This window comes from Oncorhynchus mykiss, chromosome 17 (genome assembly GCF_057628025.1).
Source record: "Oncorhynchus mykiss isolate SJ-2025 chromosome 17, ASM5762802v1, whole genome shotgun sequence".
NCBI classification, from domain to species: domain Eukaryota; kingdom Metazoa; phylum Chordata; class Actinopteri; order Salmoniformes; family Salmonidae; genus Oncorhynchus; species Oncorhynchus mykiss.
Window position 1 is genome coordinate 44,036,929 of NC_143038.1, and position 16,550 is coordinate 44,053,478.

The 16,550-nt window shown below is 42.7% G+C and overlaps 1 protein-coding gene across 6 annotated transcripts in view; it reads left to right on the forward strand.

The window, feature by feature from the left end:
* Window positions 1–16,550, forward strand: part of rad18 (RAD18 E3 ubiquitin protein ligase) — a 70,224-nt gene that overhangs the window by 25,478 nt on the left and 28,196 nt on the right. For all 6 annotated transcript variants that reach the window (XM_090205687.1, XM_021569200.3, XM_090205688.1 and 3 more), the window contains 2 exons: window positions 6,094–6,234; window positions 13,231–13,396. In XM_090205687.1, coding sequence (XP_090061813.1) covers window positions 6,094–6,234; window positions 13,231–13,396 — 307 coding nt within the window. The remainder of the gene's footprint in view (window positions 1–6,093; window positions 6,235–13,230; window positions 13,397–16,550) is intronic.

Consider the following 16,550-nt stretch of genomic DNA (forward strand, 5'->3'; position numbering starts at 1 on the left):
ACACTTCTTAACATATACACTATACAGTGTATAACACCATATGTACCTCATACACTATTTTCCTCTGCATATGTTTCTCATTCATCAAACATCTGAGATGCATAATAAGCCACTTATTTGTACTGAGGCAATCAAATCTAAATAAAATTGTATTTGTCACATGCGTTGTAAACAACCGGTGTAGACTAACAGTGAAATGCTTACTTGTTGGCTCTTTCCAATAATGCAGAGAGAAAGAAAATAGAGAAACAATAGAAAAGTAAAACACACTATAATAAATACACAACGATAACTTTGACTCGGTACACCGTGTATATAGCAATGTCCCAGGGGTAAGAAGTAATTGAGGTAGATATGTACATATAACTAGGAATAAATGGACAGATAATAAACAGTAGCAGCAGCGCATTTTATCAGTAATAAAAGTTAGTGCAAAAAGTGTCAATGCAGATAGTCCGAGTAGCTATTTGGTTAACTATTTAAATAACTATTTAGCAGTCTTATGGCTTGGGGTAGAGACTGTTCGGGGTCCTGTTGGTTCCAGACTTGGTGCATCGGTACCGCTTACCGTGCGGTAGCAGAGAACAGTCTATGAATTGGGTGGCTGGAGTATTTTACTATTTTTAGGGCTCTGACACCGCCTGGTATAGAGGTCCTGGATGGCAGGGAACTCGACCCCAGTGATGTACTGGGCAATACGCACCACCCTCTAGTGCCTTGTGGTCGTAGGTCAAGCAGTTGCCATACCAAGCGGTGTTGCAGCCAGTCATGCTCTCAATGGTGAAACTGTAGAACTGTTTCAGCCCCCCTAGGTGGGAAGAGCCATTGTCGTGCCGAATCCGATCAAACCTCTCTGAAGAGACTTGAAAATAGCTGTTCAGCGACGCTCCCCATCCAGCCTGACAGAGCTTGAGAGGATCTGCAGAGAATAATGGGAGAAACTCCCCAAATACAGATGTGCCAAGCTTATAGCATTATACCCAAAAAGACTTGAGGCTGTAATCGCTGCCAAAGGTGCTTCAACAAAGTACTGAGTAAATTGTCTGAATACTTATGTAAGGAATAATTTCATTTTTTTATTCGTAATAAATATGTGTAAAATATGTTTTTGCTTTGTCATTATGGGGTTTTGTGTATAGATTGAGTGCAAAAAAGCTGTAATGCAATTTTCTTTTGATAAATTCAAGCGGTCTGAATACTTTCCGAGTGCATTGTACCGTATACCGGGTATTTGGAAATAGCCACGGTATGGTTTGTCAATACCATCAATACCATTTAAACCTTTTCTTTTGAATTTTTCTATTCATTTTAATATTTGTAGCCTCTTAAATAAATACCTGCAGTCAACTTGTGTCTCTAAGATATTTGAAATATGTTCAGCGTTATTTTCACAATATTTCACAAATTCATCTGCATAATTTAAATCTAACATTAATTTGCACGAGACACAGTCCACTTGATCAATAGTTATTGCTCTAGTATCTTATGGTGCCACTGATGCTAATGACATGTATAGTGCAACCAACTGGTCTGGTGCAGCCATCTAAGGTTGCAGTGACGATATTCACACAGCTTCTAAGGACATGTACATAAGTTTCACATACCATATTTCATGGCCCCATGTGCATCTGTTCAGTTCTTATAGCCCTGGTGTGATATAGTGCCATCTAGTGGCTGTCATACCGTTCTTCTCTCATCCCAGGATTTACAGTATTACCGGCTTAGTACACAAGGGAGCGCCAAAAAGCCCTGCAAAAAGCCAGATGGTATCTACTAGCATGTTCCATCTTTTATTGAACTGTTGCTAGAACATTTTCGTTTAGAGACCAAAATGTTTAATAAGGTATTAGAAAAAAACACTTGCCTTTTTCTGTCAACTATGACAACCATCTTGTCTTTCTGTCATTCTGATTTCCAGAAGCCGCAATTTTACCTCAAACTGATTAAACCCCAATTTATTTCGGTCTTATTGCCATCAAGTAACATCTCGTATGCCTCCATGAATCCACAGTTTTGCACACCCATTATTTTTCTATTCTCTTAAAGACTATTTGCCCTCCTGCCATCAAGTAGTATTTTGGAAGTTTCACCATTAAAGACATCTGTTTGATGTTGTCCATGAAAGCTGCTCTCCTGAGCTGGATCAAAGCCTGAGACAATAAGGCCAGATAATGGTGATGATGATCTTCTCTTCTTTCTTCTCTGCTCCCTTTTTCTCTCTTTCTCTTTGTGCAGCTGAACCCATGTTTGGAGGCAGGTCGTTGTGAAATTTTATCAGTGGTGACATTTGCTCAAGTTGCCCATAGAGCTGTCGTTGTGTGGTTGACGGACGGTTTACCTATAAGGAGGTGACGCCATGATTGGAGTCACATCAAACATGGCATTTCCTGGAGACAATCCTTGTGCTACTGAGGAAGATGTCCTCCGCTTTAAGTCAGTTACTGGAACAAGCAAGGCAGCAGTATGGGTCTTCAAGAATTGCTGACAGTATGTCACACAGATAATATTTGGAACAGATACCAGGTCTTGAGCTCATTTAGATGTAAATTACTGGTTTGATAATGATCTATATTTCTCCATGCAACTGTTCTTTCTTCATTACAGCTCAGACTCAAACTACAGCCAAGAAAGTGGTTTGTCGCTCTGGGGCTGCATATGAAACTGATTTCTTTAGCTACAATACTTTGGTAGCAGGCATTGTACGAATTAGCATTCATTCTTTACATAGAACACCCCTGTCTACAGAACAAACAAGTGGTGGAAATTAATTAAATTAAACTATAATTTGCTTCATGTAATATGCAGAATGAACGTTAAAAAGCTTGTCGTTATATCAAACCCAACAAATAGCCATGTGCAGGGTCTTGTATTGACATGTAAATGAGCCATGTGGTGAGTAATCAACCCATGGATTGTGAGCATTCACCTTGGCTCTGAATACTGCTCTAACTGAATGGTGTAGTTCTATTTTTATTCCTCCCAAAATATTTAAATATTCAATGTCATCAGAACATGTTCAATAACATGTATGTTCTTTGACCTTCATTTAGTGTACGCATTCGAGACTCTTCAAGGTGGAAACCTGTCAAAGCCAAGTCACGAAGTCTGATTCAGTCACTGATCTTGTAGGCCTAATCTGAGTAAAAAGAAAAATGAGTGTATTTTGTTTTAAATATTTATGCCTCGGAATCCAAAACGCAATGATAGCCCTTTTTTGTTCTTGCTTTGTGAAGTCTGCGGATAAGCAAGCAAACCGGTGAAATGTATCAGTGTTCTGCAGCTGAGTTGGGGAATCTGGCACCTTGGGTTTACTTTACAATACATGTGCAAACAGAACAGTACTGCTGAGTTGGGGTTCAGGGAAAGGTGGCATGAAATGGAGGGCTAATGCGGACCATGCAGTAGGACCATGCAGCTGTAGAGCACCAGCATCCCCACAAACACACACAACTCAACTCAATTTACTGTAAACATTGGACCTGCTGGAATGTTAGGTGCCACTAGTCTGGCCTAAGCGGCTGCAGCCAGGGTCAAGTGCTTTCAGAAAATGAGGATTCACAGTATCTACTATGTCCTTTAATGGGAGAATGAGAACTCATTTCTGGTCTGGTCTTAGGGATTTATTTGATTGTATATACTGGTTTTCTGTACAAGATATGATAGTGATCAGAATGAGATTCTTCTGAGCAGATTCCAAAGGATCTATCCAGATGATCTGCTGTAGTCGCATAGTCAGATCATCAGAGGTGAGTGGAGGTTAGTTGTGCTCAGGCTGAGAGAACACAATGTCCTGCATTACACGGCTATAACAGGCATGTCAGAGGAAAGGAATCTCATAATGAAATCACTTACCTACAGGCGGTTGTAATTGAATTCTGGCCCGGGTGCGTGTGTTCTGTGTTTAATCTGGACTACTTTGGGCCTAAGTTGTATTGACAGGACACATGATATGAGGAGTTTAATTTGCACAATAATAAAATAGGGCTGTACAGTACCTTATTTTACTATGTACCAGTATTTGACGCACAGACCGGTTTGAGTTTTTACTTTGCCTTCTATAATGGTATTTCAATGTTGGGTTTGTTAAATGTGATGCGCAATTCCAGTGCTTGTAATGTCCGTTTAATACTTTACTTCGTTTGCTACATGTAGTCTTTCTCCCTCTCCTCCTGCTGCATGCCACTTCCCACACCATGCCCTGACCCCTGTCACTCAAGGAAAAACCAGTTGCTCAAATTTCATGCAGTTCACTCTGCTGTCTGGTCTGCATGGTCAGATAGATGCAGAAAGACGTTGGTGACAGCGATGCTGCTTTCTACAAGCGTTCTATAACTACATTATTAGTTTGTGTATCTTACTGTCTGCAAACTACTGTCTTAGGTCCAAAAGGCTTCTTAAAAGCTTCTACCCCCAAGCCATAAGACTCCTGAACAGCTAATCAAAGGGCTACCCAGACTATTTGCATTGCCCCTCCCCCCTCTTTATGCTGCTGCTACTCTCTGTTTATTATCTATGCATAGTCACTTTAACTCTACCTACATGTACATATTACCTCAATTACCTCGACTAACCGGTGCCCCTGCACATTGACTCTGAACCGGTACCCCCTGTATATAGCCTCGCTATTGTTATTTTACTCCTGCTGTTTAATTATTTGTTACTTTTTACGAAACATTTTTAGTTATCTATTTTTCACTTTACACTTATTTTTCTTAACTGTATTGTTGGTTAAGGGCCTGCAAGTAAGCATTTCACTGTAAGGTTGTTGTATTCGGCGCATGTGACAAATAAAATTTGATTTGATTTGCTAGTTTGTCTAATGCTAATCGCTAGAATTGAGTGGGCAACGTCGATCAATGTTATCAAAACCATAGAAACTCTCTGTGGCAAAACTCCCAAATAAAAGGAGCTGGAGGCGCCTGAAAACTCCGAAAAATGCGTAACAAAGTCGCTAAATAGGCAACACTGGGATAGGCGAAACATGAATATGTTAGCTAGCTAGCTATTTTCGTTTGTTGGATTGAAACGTATAAACAATCAGAATGGAGAAAGCCCCATTGAAATCACGTATTTGTGTTGCCACCTTAGGGTCATGAACTACTCATAAAGCATATTTAGTACTTTTATTATTCAGAAACAAAAAATACTGCCAAAAAACAAATAAAATGATATTTTGGCCATGTCACCCAATCCTAGAATGAAACATCTTTTCAGTCAAATCTGTATCCAGGTATAAGGTCTGAGTATAAATATTTTTAGGATAGCATGTGCTTTTTGTTTCTCTCAGATCCATTGTTTTGCAATAAAAGCCCGGAAATTGTGATTTCATACTCTTTGTTTTACATTCTCTGGAGTTTGTGCTCAGTTCTATTATTGTATTATTTGTATTTTTTTTTATTTTTTTTGGCTGAATTGAACCCGTCTGTTTCTGCACTCAACTTGAATGTCTTCTGCTGACTTGATCCAATAGCTTTGTCTGCCTTAATCGTATTGGTTTTCATTTGTGATTTAGCTAATGTTTTAATGAGTTTGTTTTTCCAGCAGAAACTTGCGGTTTAATTTGATCTCTTATCATTTAACTGTTTCTGTGTAGGCTGATAAGCTCTCGGAGAGGCCTTTTTATGGAGCTCACCCTCGTCTGTCTATCATATTAGTAAAACCCTGGTCTTTTTTCTTCTGCTATTTAAAACAAAAACATCCTCACAAACCTCCCATGACACACTGTCCTTTACCATCACTGCAACTGAATATACGGCTGTTCTCAACAATGTACTCAGAGAGGGGTCCTGTATTCTAACACACCAGACCTTACATTAACATTGGTTATCTTCCAGAGCGCGTGCCTCTAGTTATGATATAATAAGCAGGAGGGAGTTTGTATGATAGGTGCCTTGATGTATCTGGATCTTAAACCATGCTTGTTTCTCTGTGTTTGGATGTGGGTTTTTGTATAAAAGGGAATCAAACTGCAGTTCTCCCTCTATGCAACATTCAGAAACAGGATCTGTCTGCTTACGTGTGTTACTGTGTATGTGCATGTCTGATCTCTGCATGCCTCGCCTGGATTCTTACCTCTCCTCATCTGTATTGCAGGGAAGCAGCATAACAGTGAGTTCTCCCGCCTTATCGCCCAGGTCCGGGGTCGCCTGGAAAAGACCAGCAAGAGGGAGATGAAACAGAAAGTGAGGGATGAGGGAGTAGAGGAGGACCGGAGAGCGGGCTCCAGCTCTGCAGGTACCACCGTAACCCTCATTAACATGTTGAGGGGATTAAACGGGTTAGCACCGTCACCACGGAATATCTTACAGCCCCAGCCTCCCCAGCAGAGCTCATAGTCCATAAGCAATTTACAAAAGGAGAGAGAAGCAGGGACGGTTTCTATATGAAGAATCCTCTCTGTATTCCTGTTCAGGGGGATTTGCTATCACAACCTTCACATCGTCACTCAGCCCCAGACCTCTGATGGCTCCTCTTCAGGTGGTCACAGTTGATCAGGGCCAGGGTTCAGCTATACACCCAGCAGCATGGCCACAAGGCTGTTCTCTCCCCAAAATGTTTTTTTTATCCTTTGCATCTTGTGTGAAATTCCAAGATGGTGTAGCAGTTGGACGTGTGTTTGTCTTTGTCTTATCCCGTGTAAAAAGTCATTTTTTTTCCCATATATACTTTAATCTCGCTTTCTATCTACAAACTAAATATACTTTCCTGCGACCCGCCTCACCCAATGTGGTACAGATCTGCTATTTTTATTCCTTATAACTGGAACCTCCATCAGTAGCTAGCCAGCTAACTAGCTACTAGCTATCAGTCTTTGTTAGCCACGGTTAGCAGTCTTCACCTTTAGCTAGGACACCAGCCAGCTTTAGCTCGGACAATACCTGCCAGTCTGCACAGCACAATATCAACCCAGAGCATATCGGACTGCTTCTCTCTACCACATCACCGGATTCCTGCCGCAAGCTCTGGACCATTACCTCGGATCATCCCAGCTAGCTAGCTGCAATCGCATGGCTACTGTTAGCTAACGCCTCTGTCCTGAAGCAAGCACCAGTTAACCTTGGGCTAGCCTTGAGCTAGGTCCATATACCAGCTAACTTATTGGGCTACAATACCTCTTTTGCCAATTGGCCTGGACCCTTTATTGTTGACACAGAGCCCCGACGATCCCTCACGACTGGTCTGCCAACGTAGTTGTCCAATGTGGTTTCAACAGGCATTTCCATTGCGATGTCGCCAAAGACCCATCCGCTAGCCACGGCCCGCTAGCTTTCTGAACGCCGTTGTCGCACACTCCCTTAGTGTAGTAGTGACTACCGAACGGCTCCCTGACTCACCTATTGCTGCTCATTGGACAAATATGATCACTCGGATAAACACAGCTGATGCCTGCTGGACTATTCACTAACTCGGTACCTCTTTTTGTTTGTCTGTCGGCCCCAGCCTCGAACTCAGGTCCTGTACGTACCTAACTGACCCTCTCTGCCTATTTATCGCCATTTATCCATTGCTGTCTTAGCTCTCCCGATCAACACCCGTGATTGCTTTATGCCTCTGTCTAATGTCAATATGCCTTGTCAACTGCTGTCTCGGTTAGTACTTTTTGTTTTATTTCATTGTAGAGCTCCCAGTCCCGCTCAACATGCCTTAGGTAGCTCTTTTGTCCCACCCTCCACACATGCGGAGACCTCACCTGGGTTAACTGGTGCCCCAAGAGATGCAATCTCTCTCATCGGCACTCAATGCCGAGGATTACCTCCACTGTACACACACCCTACCATACCCTCGTCTGTACATTATGCCCTGACTCTATTCTACCACGCCCAGAAATCTGCTCCTTTTATTCTCTGTTCCCAGCGCACTAGACGACCAGTTCTTATAGCCTTTAGCCATACCCTTATCCTACTCCTCCTCTGTTCCTCTGGTGATGTAGAGGTTAACCTAGGCCCTGTAGCCCCCAATACCACACCTATTCCCCAGGTGCTCTCATTTGTTGACTTGTGTAACCGTAAAAGCCTTGGTTTCATGCATGATAACGTCAGAAGCCTCCTCCCTAAGTTTGTTTTATTCACTGCTTCAGCACACTCCGCCAACCCTGATGTCCTAGCTGTGTCTGAATCCTGGCTTAGGAAGGCCACCAAAAATTCTGAAGTTTCCATCCCCAACTACAACATTTTCCGCCAAGATAGAACTGCCAAAGGGGGTGGAGTTGCAATCTACTGCAGAGATAGAACTTTACAGGCTGTCATACTATCCAGGTCTGTGCCCAAACAGTTCGAGCTTCTACTTTTAAAAATCCACCTTTCCAGAAATACGTTTTTCACTGTTGCCACTTGTTATAGACCCCCCTCAGCCCCCAGCTGTGCCCTGGACACCGTATGTGAATTGACTGCTCCCCATTTGTCTTCTGAGTTCCTACTATTTGGTGACCTAAACTGGGATATGCTTAACACCCCGGCCGTCCTACAATCTAAACTAGATGCCCTCAATCTCACACAAATTATCAAGGAACCTACCAGATACAACTCTAAATCTGTAACCACGGGCACCCTCATAGATATCATCCTGACCAAATAGCCCTCTAAATACACCTCTGCTGTCTTCAACCAGGATCTCAGCGATCACTGCCTCATTGCCTGCATCCGTAATGGGTCCATGGTCAAACGACCACCCCTCATCACTGTCAAACGCACCCTAAAACACTTCAGCGAGCAGGCCTTTCTAATCGACCTGGCCCGGGTATCCTGGAAGGATATTGACCTCATCCCTTCAGTAGAGGATGCTTGGTTGCTCTTTAAAAGTGCTTTTCTCTCCATCTTTAATAAGCGCCCCATTCAAAAAATGTAGAACTAAGAACAGATATAGTCTTTGGTTCACTCCAGACTTGACTACCCTTGACGAGCACAAAAACATCCTGTGGCGTACTGCATTAACATCGAATAGCCCCAGCGATATGCAACTTTTCAGGGAAGTTAGGAACCAATATACACAGTCAGTTAGGAAAGCAAAGGCTAGCTTTTTCAAACAGAAATTTGCATCCTGTAGCACAAATCTCAAAATGTTTTGGGACACTGTAAAGTCCATGGAGAATAAGAACACCTCCTCCCAGCTGCACACTACACTGAGGCTAGGAAACACTGTCACCACCGATAATCTACAGAAATTTTAAATTTCAATAAGCATTTTTCTACGGCTGTCCATGCTTTCCACCTGGTTACCCCTACCCCAGCCAATAGCTCTGCACCCCCCGAAGCAACTTGCCCAAGCCCCCCCCGCTTCTCCTTCACCCAAATCCAGATAGTTGATGTTCTGAAAGAGCTGCAAAATCTGGACCCCTACAAATCAACTGGACTAGACAATCTGGACCATCTCTTTCTAAAATTATCTGCTGCAATTGTTGCAACCCCTATTACTAGACTATTCAAACTCTTTTTTTGTTTTGTCTGAGATTCCTAAAGATTGGAAAGCTGCCGCGGTCATCCCCCTCTTCAATGGGGGAGACACTAGACCCAAACTGTTACAGACCCATATCTATCCTGCCCTGCCTTTTCTAAATTCTTCAAAAGCCAAGTTAACAAACAGATCACTGACCATTTCAAATCCCACTGTACCTTCTCCGCAGTCTGGTTTCCGAGCTGGTCATGGGTACACCTCAGCCATGTTCAAGGTCTTAAACTATATCATAACCGCCATTGATAAAAGACAGTACTGTGCAGCCGTCTTCATCGACCTGGCCAAAGCTTTCGACTCTGTCAATCACCACATTCTTATCGGCAGACTCAACAGCCTTGGTTTCTCAAATGATTCACCAACTACTTCTGGTTCACCAACTACTTCTCTGATAGAGTTCAGTGTGTCAAATTGGAGGGCTTGTTGTCCGGACCTCTGGCAGTCTCTATGGGGGTGCCACTGGGTCCAATTCCTGGGCTGATTCTTTTCACTGTATATATCAATGATGTCGCTCTTGCTGCTGGTGATTCTTTAATCCACCTCTACGCAGATGACACCATTCTGTATACTTCTGGCCCTTCTTTGGACACTGTGTTAACAAACCTCCCAACGAGCTTCAATGCCATGCAACACTACTTCCGTGACCTCCAGCTACTCTTAAATGCTAGTAAAACTAAATGCATGCTCTTCAACCGATCGCTGCCCGCACCCGCCCTACAAATACCTAGGTGTCTGGCTAGACTGTAAACTCTCCTTCCAGACTCACATTAAGCATCTCCAATCCAAAATTAAATCTAATATTGGTGTTCCTATTTCGCAACAAAGCCTCCTTCACTTCATGCTACTAAACATACCCTTGCAAAACTGACTATCCTACCGATCCTTGACTTCGGCGATGTCATTTTCAAAATAGCCTCCAACACTCTACTCAGACTACATCCAATTTGCTATCACAGTGCCATTCGTTTTATCACCAAAGCCCCATATACCACCCACCATTGCGACATGTTTGCTCTCGTTGGCTGGCCCTCGCTTCATATTCGTTGCCAAACCCACTGTCTCCAAGTCATCTATAAGTTTTTGCTAAGTAAAGCCCCGCCTTATCTCAGCTCACTGGTCACCATAGCAACACCCACCCTTAGCACGCGTTTCAGCAGGTATATTTCACTGGCCATCCCCAAAGCCAACACCTCTTTGGCCGCCTTTCATTCCAGTTCTCTGCTGCCAGTGACTGGAACGAATTGCAAAAATCCCTGAAGCTGGAGACTTATATCTCCCTCACTAACTTTAAGCATCAGCTGTCAGAGCACCTTACCGATCACTGCACATGTACACAGCCCATCTGTAAATAGCCCACCCAACTACCTCATCCCTATATTGTTATTTATTTTTGCTCTTTTGCACCCCAGTATCCCTACTTTCTCATCATCATCTTCATCTATCATTCCAGTTTTTTTTCCAGTTTGCCACTGTCTATTTATTGCCTTACCTCCCTAATCTTACTACATTTGTACACAATGTATATAGATTTTTCTATTATGTTATTGACTGTATGTTTGTTTATCCCATGTGTAACTCTGTGTTGTTGTTTTTGTCGAACTGCTTTGCTTTATCTTGGCCAGGTCGCAGTTGTAAATGAGAACTTGTTCTCAACTGGCCTACCTGGTTAAATAAAGGTGAAATAAAAAAATGTGGAGACAGCTTATTTGAACCCTCTCATATTGGCTCTGATACGTGTTCTGTTATAGTGTTGTTTCAATGTGGGCATTAAGGTGTCCGCATGCTTCCCAGCCAAAAGTTAGATGCATGAACTCTATAGTGTTCGTGCATATATTATGAAGATATTTTGTGGCGTTTTTGTTCGTTTTGGACTTCAGTGAGGTTTTTTTTCAGCTGTTCTTGCACACAACATTTTTTGCTGGAGGGAAGCCGAAGTTCGGAGCCGAAGTCTACGGTGGTGATTGGTGATTGGTCAACAGTAGGACTCCTTCAAAATCGTTGTCATTTTATTGAAAAATAGTCCACCAAACATCTTGTAATATTGCGCAACTAAGACTCTGGCAAGAAAGTCAATATTCTTTTTTTTTTTTTTTTTACCCCTTTTTCTCCCCAATTTCGTGGTATCCAATTGTTTAGTAGCTACTATCTTGTCTCATCGCTACAACTCCCGTACGGGCTCGGGAGAGACGAAGGTTGAAAGTCATGCGTCCTCCGATACACAACCCAACCAAGCCGCACTGCTTCATAACACAGCGCCATCCAACCCGGAAGCCAGCCGCACCAATGTGTCGGAGGAAACACTGTGCACCTGGCAACCCTGGTAAGTGCGCACTGCGCCCGGCCCGCCACGGGAGTCGCTGGTGCGCGATGAGACAAGGAAATACCCTACTGGCCAAACCCTCCCTAACCCGGACGACGCTAGGCCAATTGTGCGTCGCCCCACGGACCTCCCGGTCGCGGCCGGTTACGACAGAGCCTGGGCGCGAACCCAGAGTCTCTGGTGGCACAGCTGAAGAACGTCAATATTAATGACCGTTTCTTGAGTTAGCTTAAATTAATTCAGACTATTTTGAGAAAGTATATAGTTGTTACGCCTTCTCAAAAAGGGCAAACAGTACTACTATTGCTGTTTTTTTTTCTCTCTTTTTTCAAGCAAAGCTCTTAAGGGAGTATACGAGTACACTTGTTCGGTTCGGCTTGCTGAGTTCGGCTAGGCCCAGCCGAACTGAAGCATGCTGACGTCTTTAGTCATACCCCTTTAAAGATGCTTGTTAACATGCACACCACCATACCCATGCTGTCTGATGTAGTGCAGGGAATAAATTACAGACCCAGAGTACAATTCATTTTGTAAGTCAATACACACACTATTACCTCTGCATGTGTGGTTCATCTTTGGCACGTCAGCCAAAAAAGATACACATGTATTGCATAAAACGTGCCATAACTTGTCGCATAAGTTATTATGTATATATTTTTTGGCTGACATGCAACACACCCACAAGCTCTTTTGGGATTCAGTGTGTTGAATGTCTTGGAAAAGGTCACACTTGTAGTCCACTGAAAGCAATGGCTGCCAACAAAATGACGGAGCCTATTCATTTTCGATAAAAGGAAAGATCTAGTATCAAAGTGAGTGAAGCAAGAGGAGCTCGGTGATCAGTGAGTGAACATTAAGTTGGGGAAGCTTAACAGTATGCTAATTATTGGGGATATTGCAGGGCAATTGACCAATCAAGGCTTGCTATAGCTTCCAGCCCGTGCTGTATTGGCTGTTAGTACCTAGCACTACCTAGCATTCTGTTTACTTTCATCTTGAAAAGAAAAAAACACACATGGTGTTTTAACTGTCGACAAATCAAGCGTTTCATTGCTTTACATGGAAATCCCCCGTCACAGAATGAAACGTCAGTATGTGCAGAGGTAATCATATTTATAATGCATAGAATACCATTAACTGCTGGTCATATATTTTGCCCACCGCCTAGAAGACACAGTGGTTTGTTTGTGGTTAAAGGCATTTTGACATTACATTGGGGAAATATCTATAATATAAGATGGATGACTTTAGCATCTATGTCAATTTCTATCATGCAGCCTGCTCACACATCATGTGTACAATGTTAAAACAGGACAGATCCAGATTAAAAGACATGGTTGTCAAGGACAGTTTTCCAACATAGATTCTTGACAGCTCATTTTCACCAATGATTGATTTTCTACCAGTCTTTTTATGACATGATCATTAGTATTGTCCATGTTCTTTTCCATTCCTTTCTGTAGATAAAGCAGCAGAACAGGAACAGAGGGATCCCAGTCCCAGTGACTCAGAGGCCTTCTGCATATTGATGACATCACCAGTACAGGAGCCCTCTGAGGAGCAGCAGCCTTCTGTTGTAGAGGTCATTTCCAGGTCACCCAGCTGTCTCAGTGACGTGTCCATCAGCAGGTGAGCGAGCCCAGGAGACGGAAGAATTGATTAGGGTGAAGTTGCCCCTAGACACTGAATTTGTGCATTTTACCCACTAATGGTTAAGGTTAGGATTGGGGAAGGGTATTCTTGATCTGATTCGAGATCTGTACCTTGGGGGAACTTGATTCTCCACTCCTCAACAAGCAGACATTTGACTTGTCTTCCCGGGGTTTCTCTGTTTCAATGCTTCACAGCTCTCAAAACAGGAGAGCTGTAGTGTGTGTGTGTGTGTGTGTGTGTGTGTGTGTGTGTGTGTGTGTGTGTGTGTGTGTGGTGTGTGGTGTGTGTGTGTGGTATTACTGAGGAACTCTGTGTGAAACTAAAGTCGGACTCTCAGCGGGAGTATTGAGTTGGTTCTGACTCACACAGCTCGTTGCGGGCCTCTGGAAAGAGTTCTATTAGCATTCATACCCCCACAGCCTGCCTGCACTTCAGCCCAGAATTGTTTAAATTGCCTTTTCTTTAGAAAGACACCGCAAGGTTGGCTAGTTGAAGACTAAAGTTACGTGTTAAACATAACATTCTAAATCAGTCACAGATACCTAACAGTACCAAGCTCTTATCAAAACAGGGTTGGGACAAGTTACCAACTGATCAAAGGGGAAAAAAACTCTATAGTAGATTTCTATTTTTACAGATATTGATATATTAAATATTTTGATATACAGTATGGGAACAATATACATTATTGTTTTGAAAATATATTTTTTCAAGGAAGCTGGTCGTGAGCCAGGCAGCTGTTAATAGAACACGTGCTGCTTTTGTCTGGAATATCGACCTGGACCCCAAAGGATGCAGATTCGTAGAGCCATCAGCTACAGAATGTAATTAATAGTGTGCTCCCTTGTTCAGAGTGTCAGACCTGTGTGTGCTGTGTGCCAGAGGGCCTTATCAAATAAGCACTATGAGATGTCCAGACTCCCACCACAATTTAGAGCTCTATACAGCAAGTTTTTTTTTTTGGCAGAGGCTGATGTTCCATTGACCTGCTCCTATTCATATGAGGCCCTAGAGCTTCACGCAAATATGCTTTTCTGTCGCCCCACATTCTGCCTGTATGGAGCTGGAAGTGTGTCTGTGTGAAATCTGGCAGGTGTGATAATTAATTATAACCCTGTGTGTGTGTGTGTGTGTGTGTGTGTGTGTGTGTGTGTGTGTGTGTGTGTGTGTGCACATCACCTGCCTCTGATAAAGCCACCGCCTGCCTGGCTCGGCTTCCAGCTGGGGACTCGGACACCTGACAATGCTCTGAACCACACCACTTAAATTGCCTCTTAGCCGGCGCTATCATCAGAGCAGCACTTGGTCAGACCTCTCTCCCACTCCCCCCAGTAATGAGCCAGTTAGTCAGTCAGACGGAGAGCTGCTCCATGCTCCAGCAGCCTGCTCTAATAGCTAACAGACAGGCATTAGCCCCACCAGTTGCTACGGCACTCCTACCTACCTAACTCTTTATGCAGATAGACATTTCATTTGTCTTCCCCTGGAGGGGCACCAAGAGGAGTGCTCTCACCTTCCAGAGGCAATTTATTCTCTGTTTGTCCGCATTAAGGCATGTAAATGTCTTGTAAAAGTGTTTTATTAGGACTTCCAGGAAGATATGAACAAATATTGGCTTCCTCTTTCAGAAAAGGCTTGCTAAAAATCGATTGCATATATCCTTCTCATCCTTTATCCATCCCATCCAGGATTTACATGGTCTTTCAGGTGAGAGTCAGCCATTACTGAATAATCCTCACACCTGCTGGAGCAGATTCATCTTTTGGTCATCAAATAGAAATCTTCTCACCAGGTGTCACTCTGTTTCGAATGTATTCCTGTTTCCATTCATATGATTGTAATGCTACCGTTTTTCACTCCTGCTTCCGGAGGTCACCTTGTGATTCTGTGTGAGTGTGAACCCCAGACTGAGCAGAGGGAGATGAGGCCTCCGGCTTGTACCATCTCTTCTGTCTGTATTTACTCACCTGTCAGCGCCTATTAGAGCCCTCATTATGTGGTAGGCTGTCATGTTACTGTTAGGCGATAACACAAAAATGCATCAGCTTTTTTACCCAATGGTGTAATAATTAGGTTATTCCGTTTGCTCCCTGTTCCACAGTCGAGAACTTCAAAGGGACTATACAGCCCTCAAAGACCTTCTTTGGGAGAAGAGCTCTTCACAAAATTATTTTTTTATTCCACACACAGTAATAAAACATTATCTTTGTCCAGGCAAAGTGATGAAAAGCTCTTTAATGAATTGAACTTGCATAGAGGCGTGTTGTTGAAGAATCCTGAGAAGGTTTGCTGCACTCTCCACAGGTGTTGGGTATTTAGAGCATCTCTGAAGAGAACATTTAATGCTGTCTTCTAATCTTACATAAGTGAAAGGCCAGCCGTATGGAGGGACATACTATAAGCAGGTCCTTGTTTGGTTTTGATTTAATGTTTAGGAGAGAAACATTACTTCCAGCATTCTGCTCATTATCGGATAAATCAGGGCTGCTCAACTCAGTTGTTCAGGATAGATTGATCCAATGATGTTTGCTTTTTTGTGGTTCTCTCCGGTTGTTATTTCTGGTGAATCTCATTCCTTTTGCACACTATGGCAGTTTATTCAGCCTCCACTTGCTTTATTGATTTTATTTTTAAGTTCCCCTCCCCTGACATGTATTGATTTACTTTCAAGAGAAGATAATAATATAAAGGAAAATGTTGCAAAAATAACACTGAAATAGTGAGTAGGCTACATACATTATGTGTATATTGATAAGGCTACATGAAGAACTTACAAACTTCACTTTCAAAAAGGCCGACTTAGGGCTGAATTCATTTTCACTTAAATAGCAATCTTAAGCTTAGACAAAGTTCTACAAAGTACTAGTAAATACGTTTTTTCCCCCTGTTTAATACATTTGCTAACATTTCGAAAAACCTGTTTTTGCTCTGTCATTATGGGGTATTGTGTGTAGATAGATTATTTTATCCATTTTAGATTAAGGCTGTAACGTAACAACATGTAAAAAAAAAGTCAAAGGATCTGAATGCTTTCCGGAAGCACTGTAGATTAAGCCATGGAGTGCAGCATGGGCAACACAATGTATGACAAGGATTTACTTTTCTGATCAATTTCACTTCAGTATAAAGA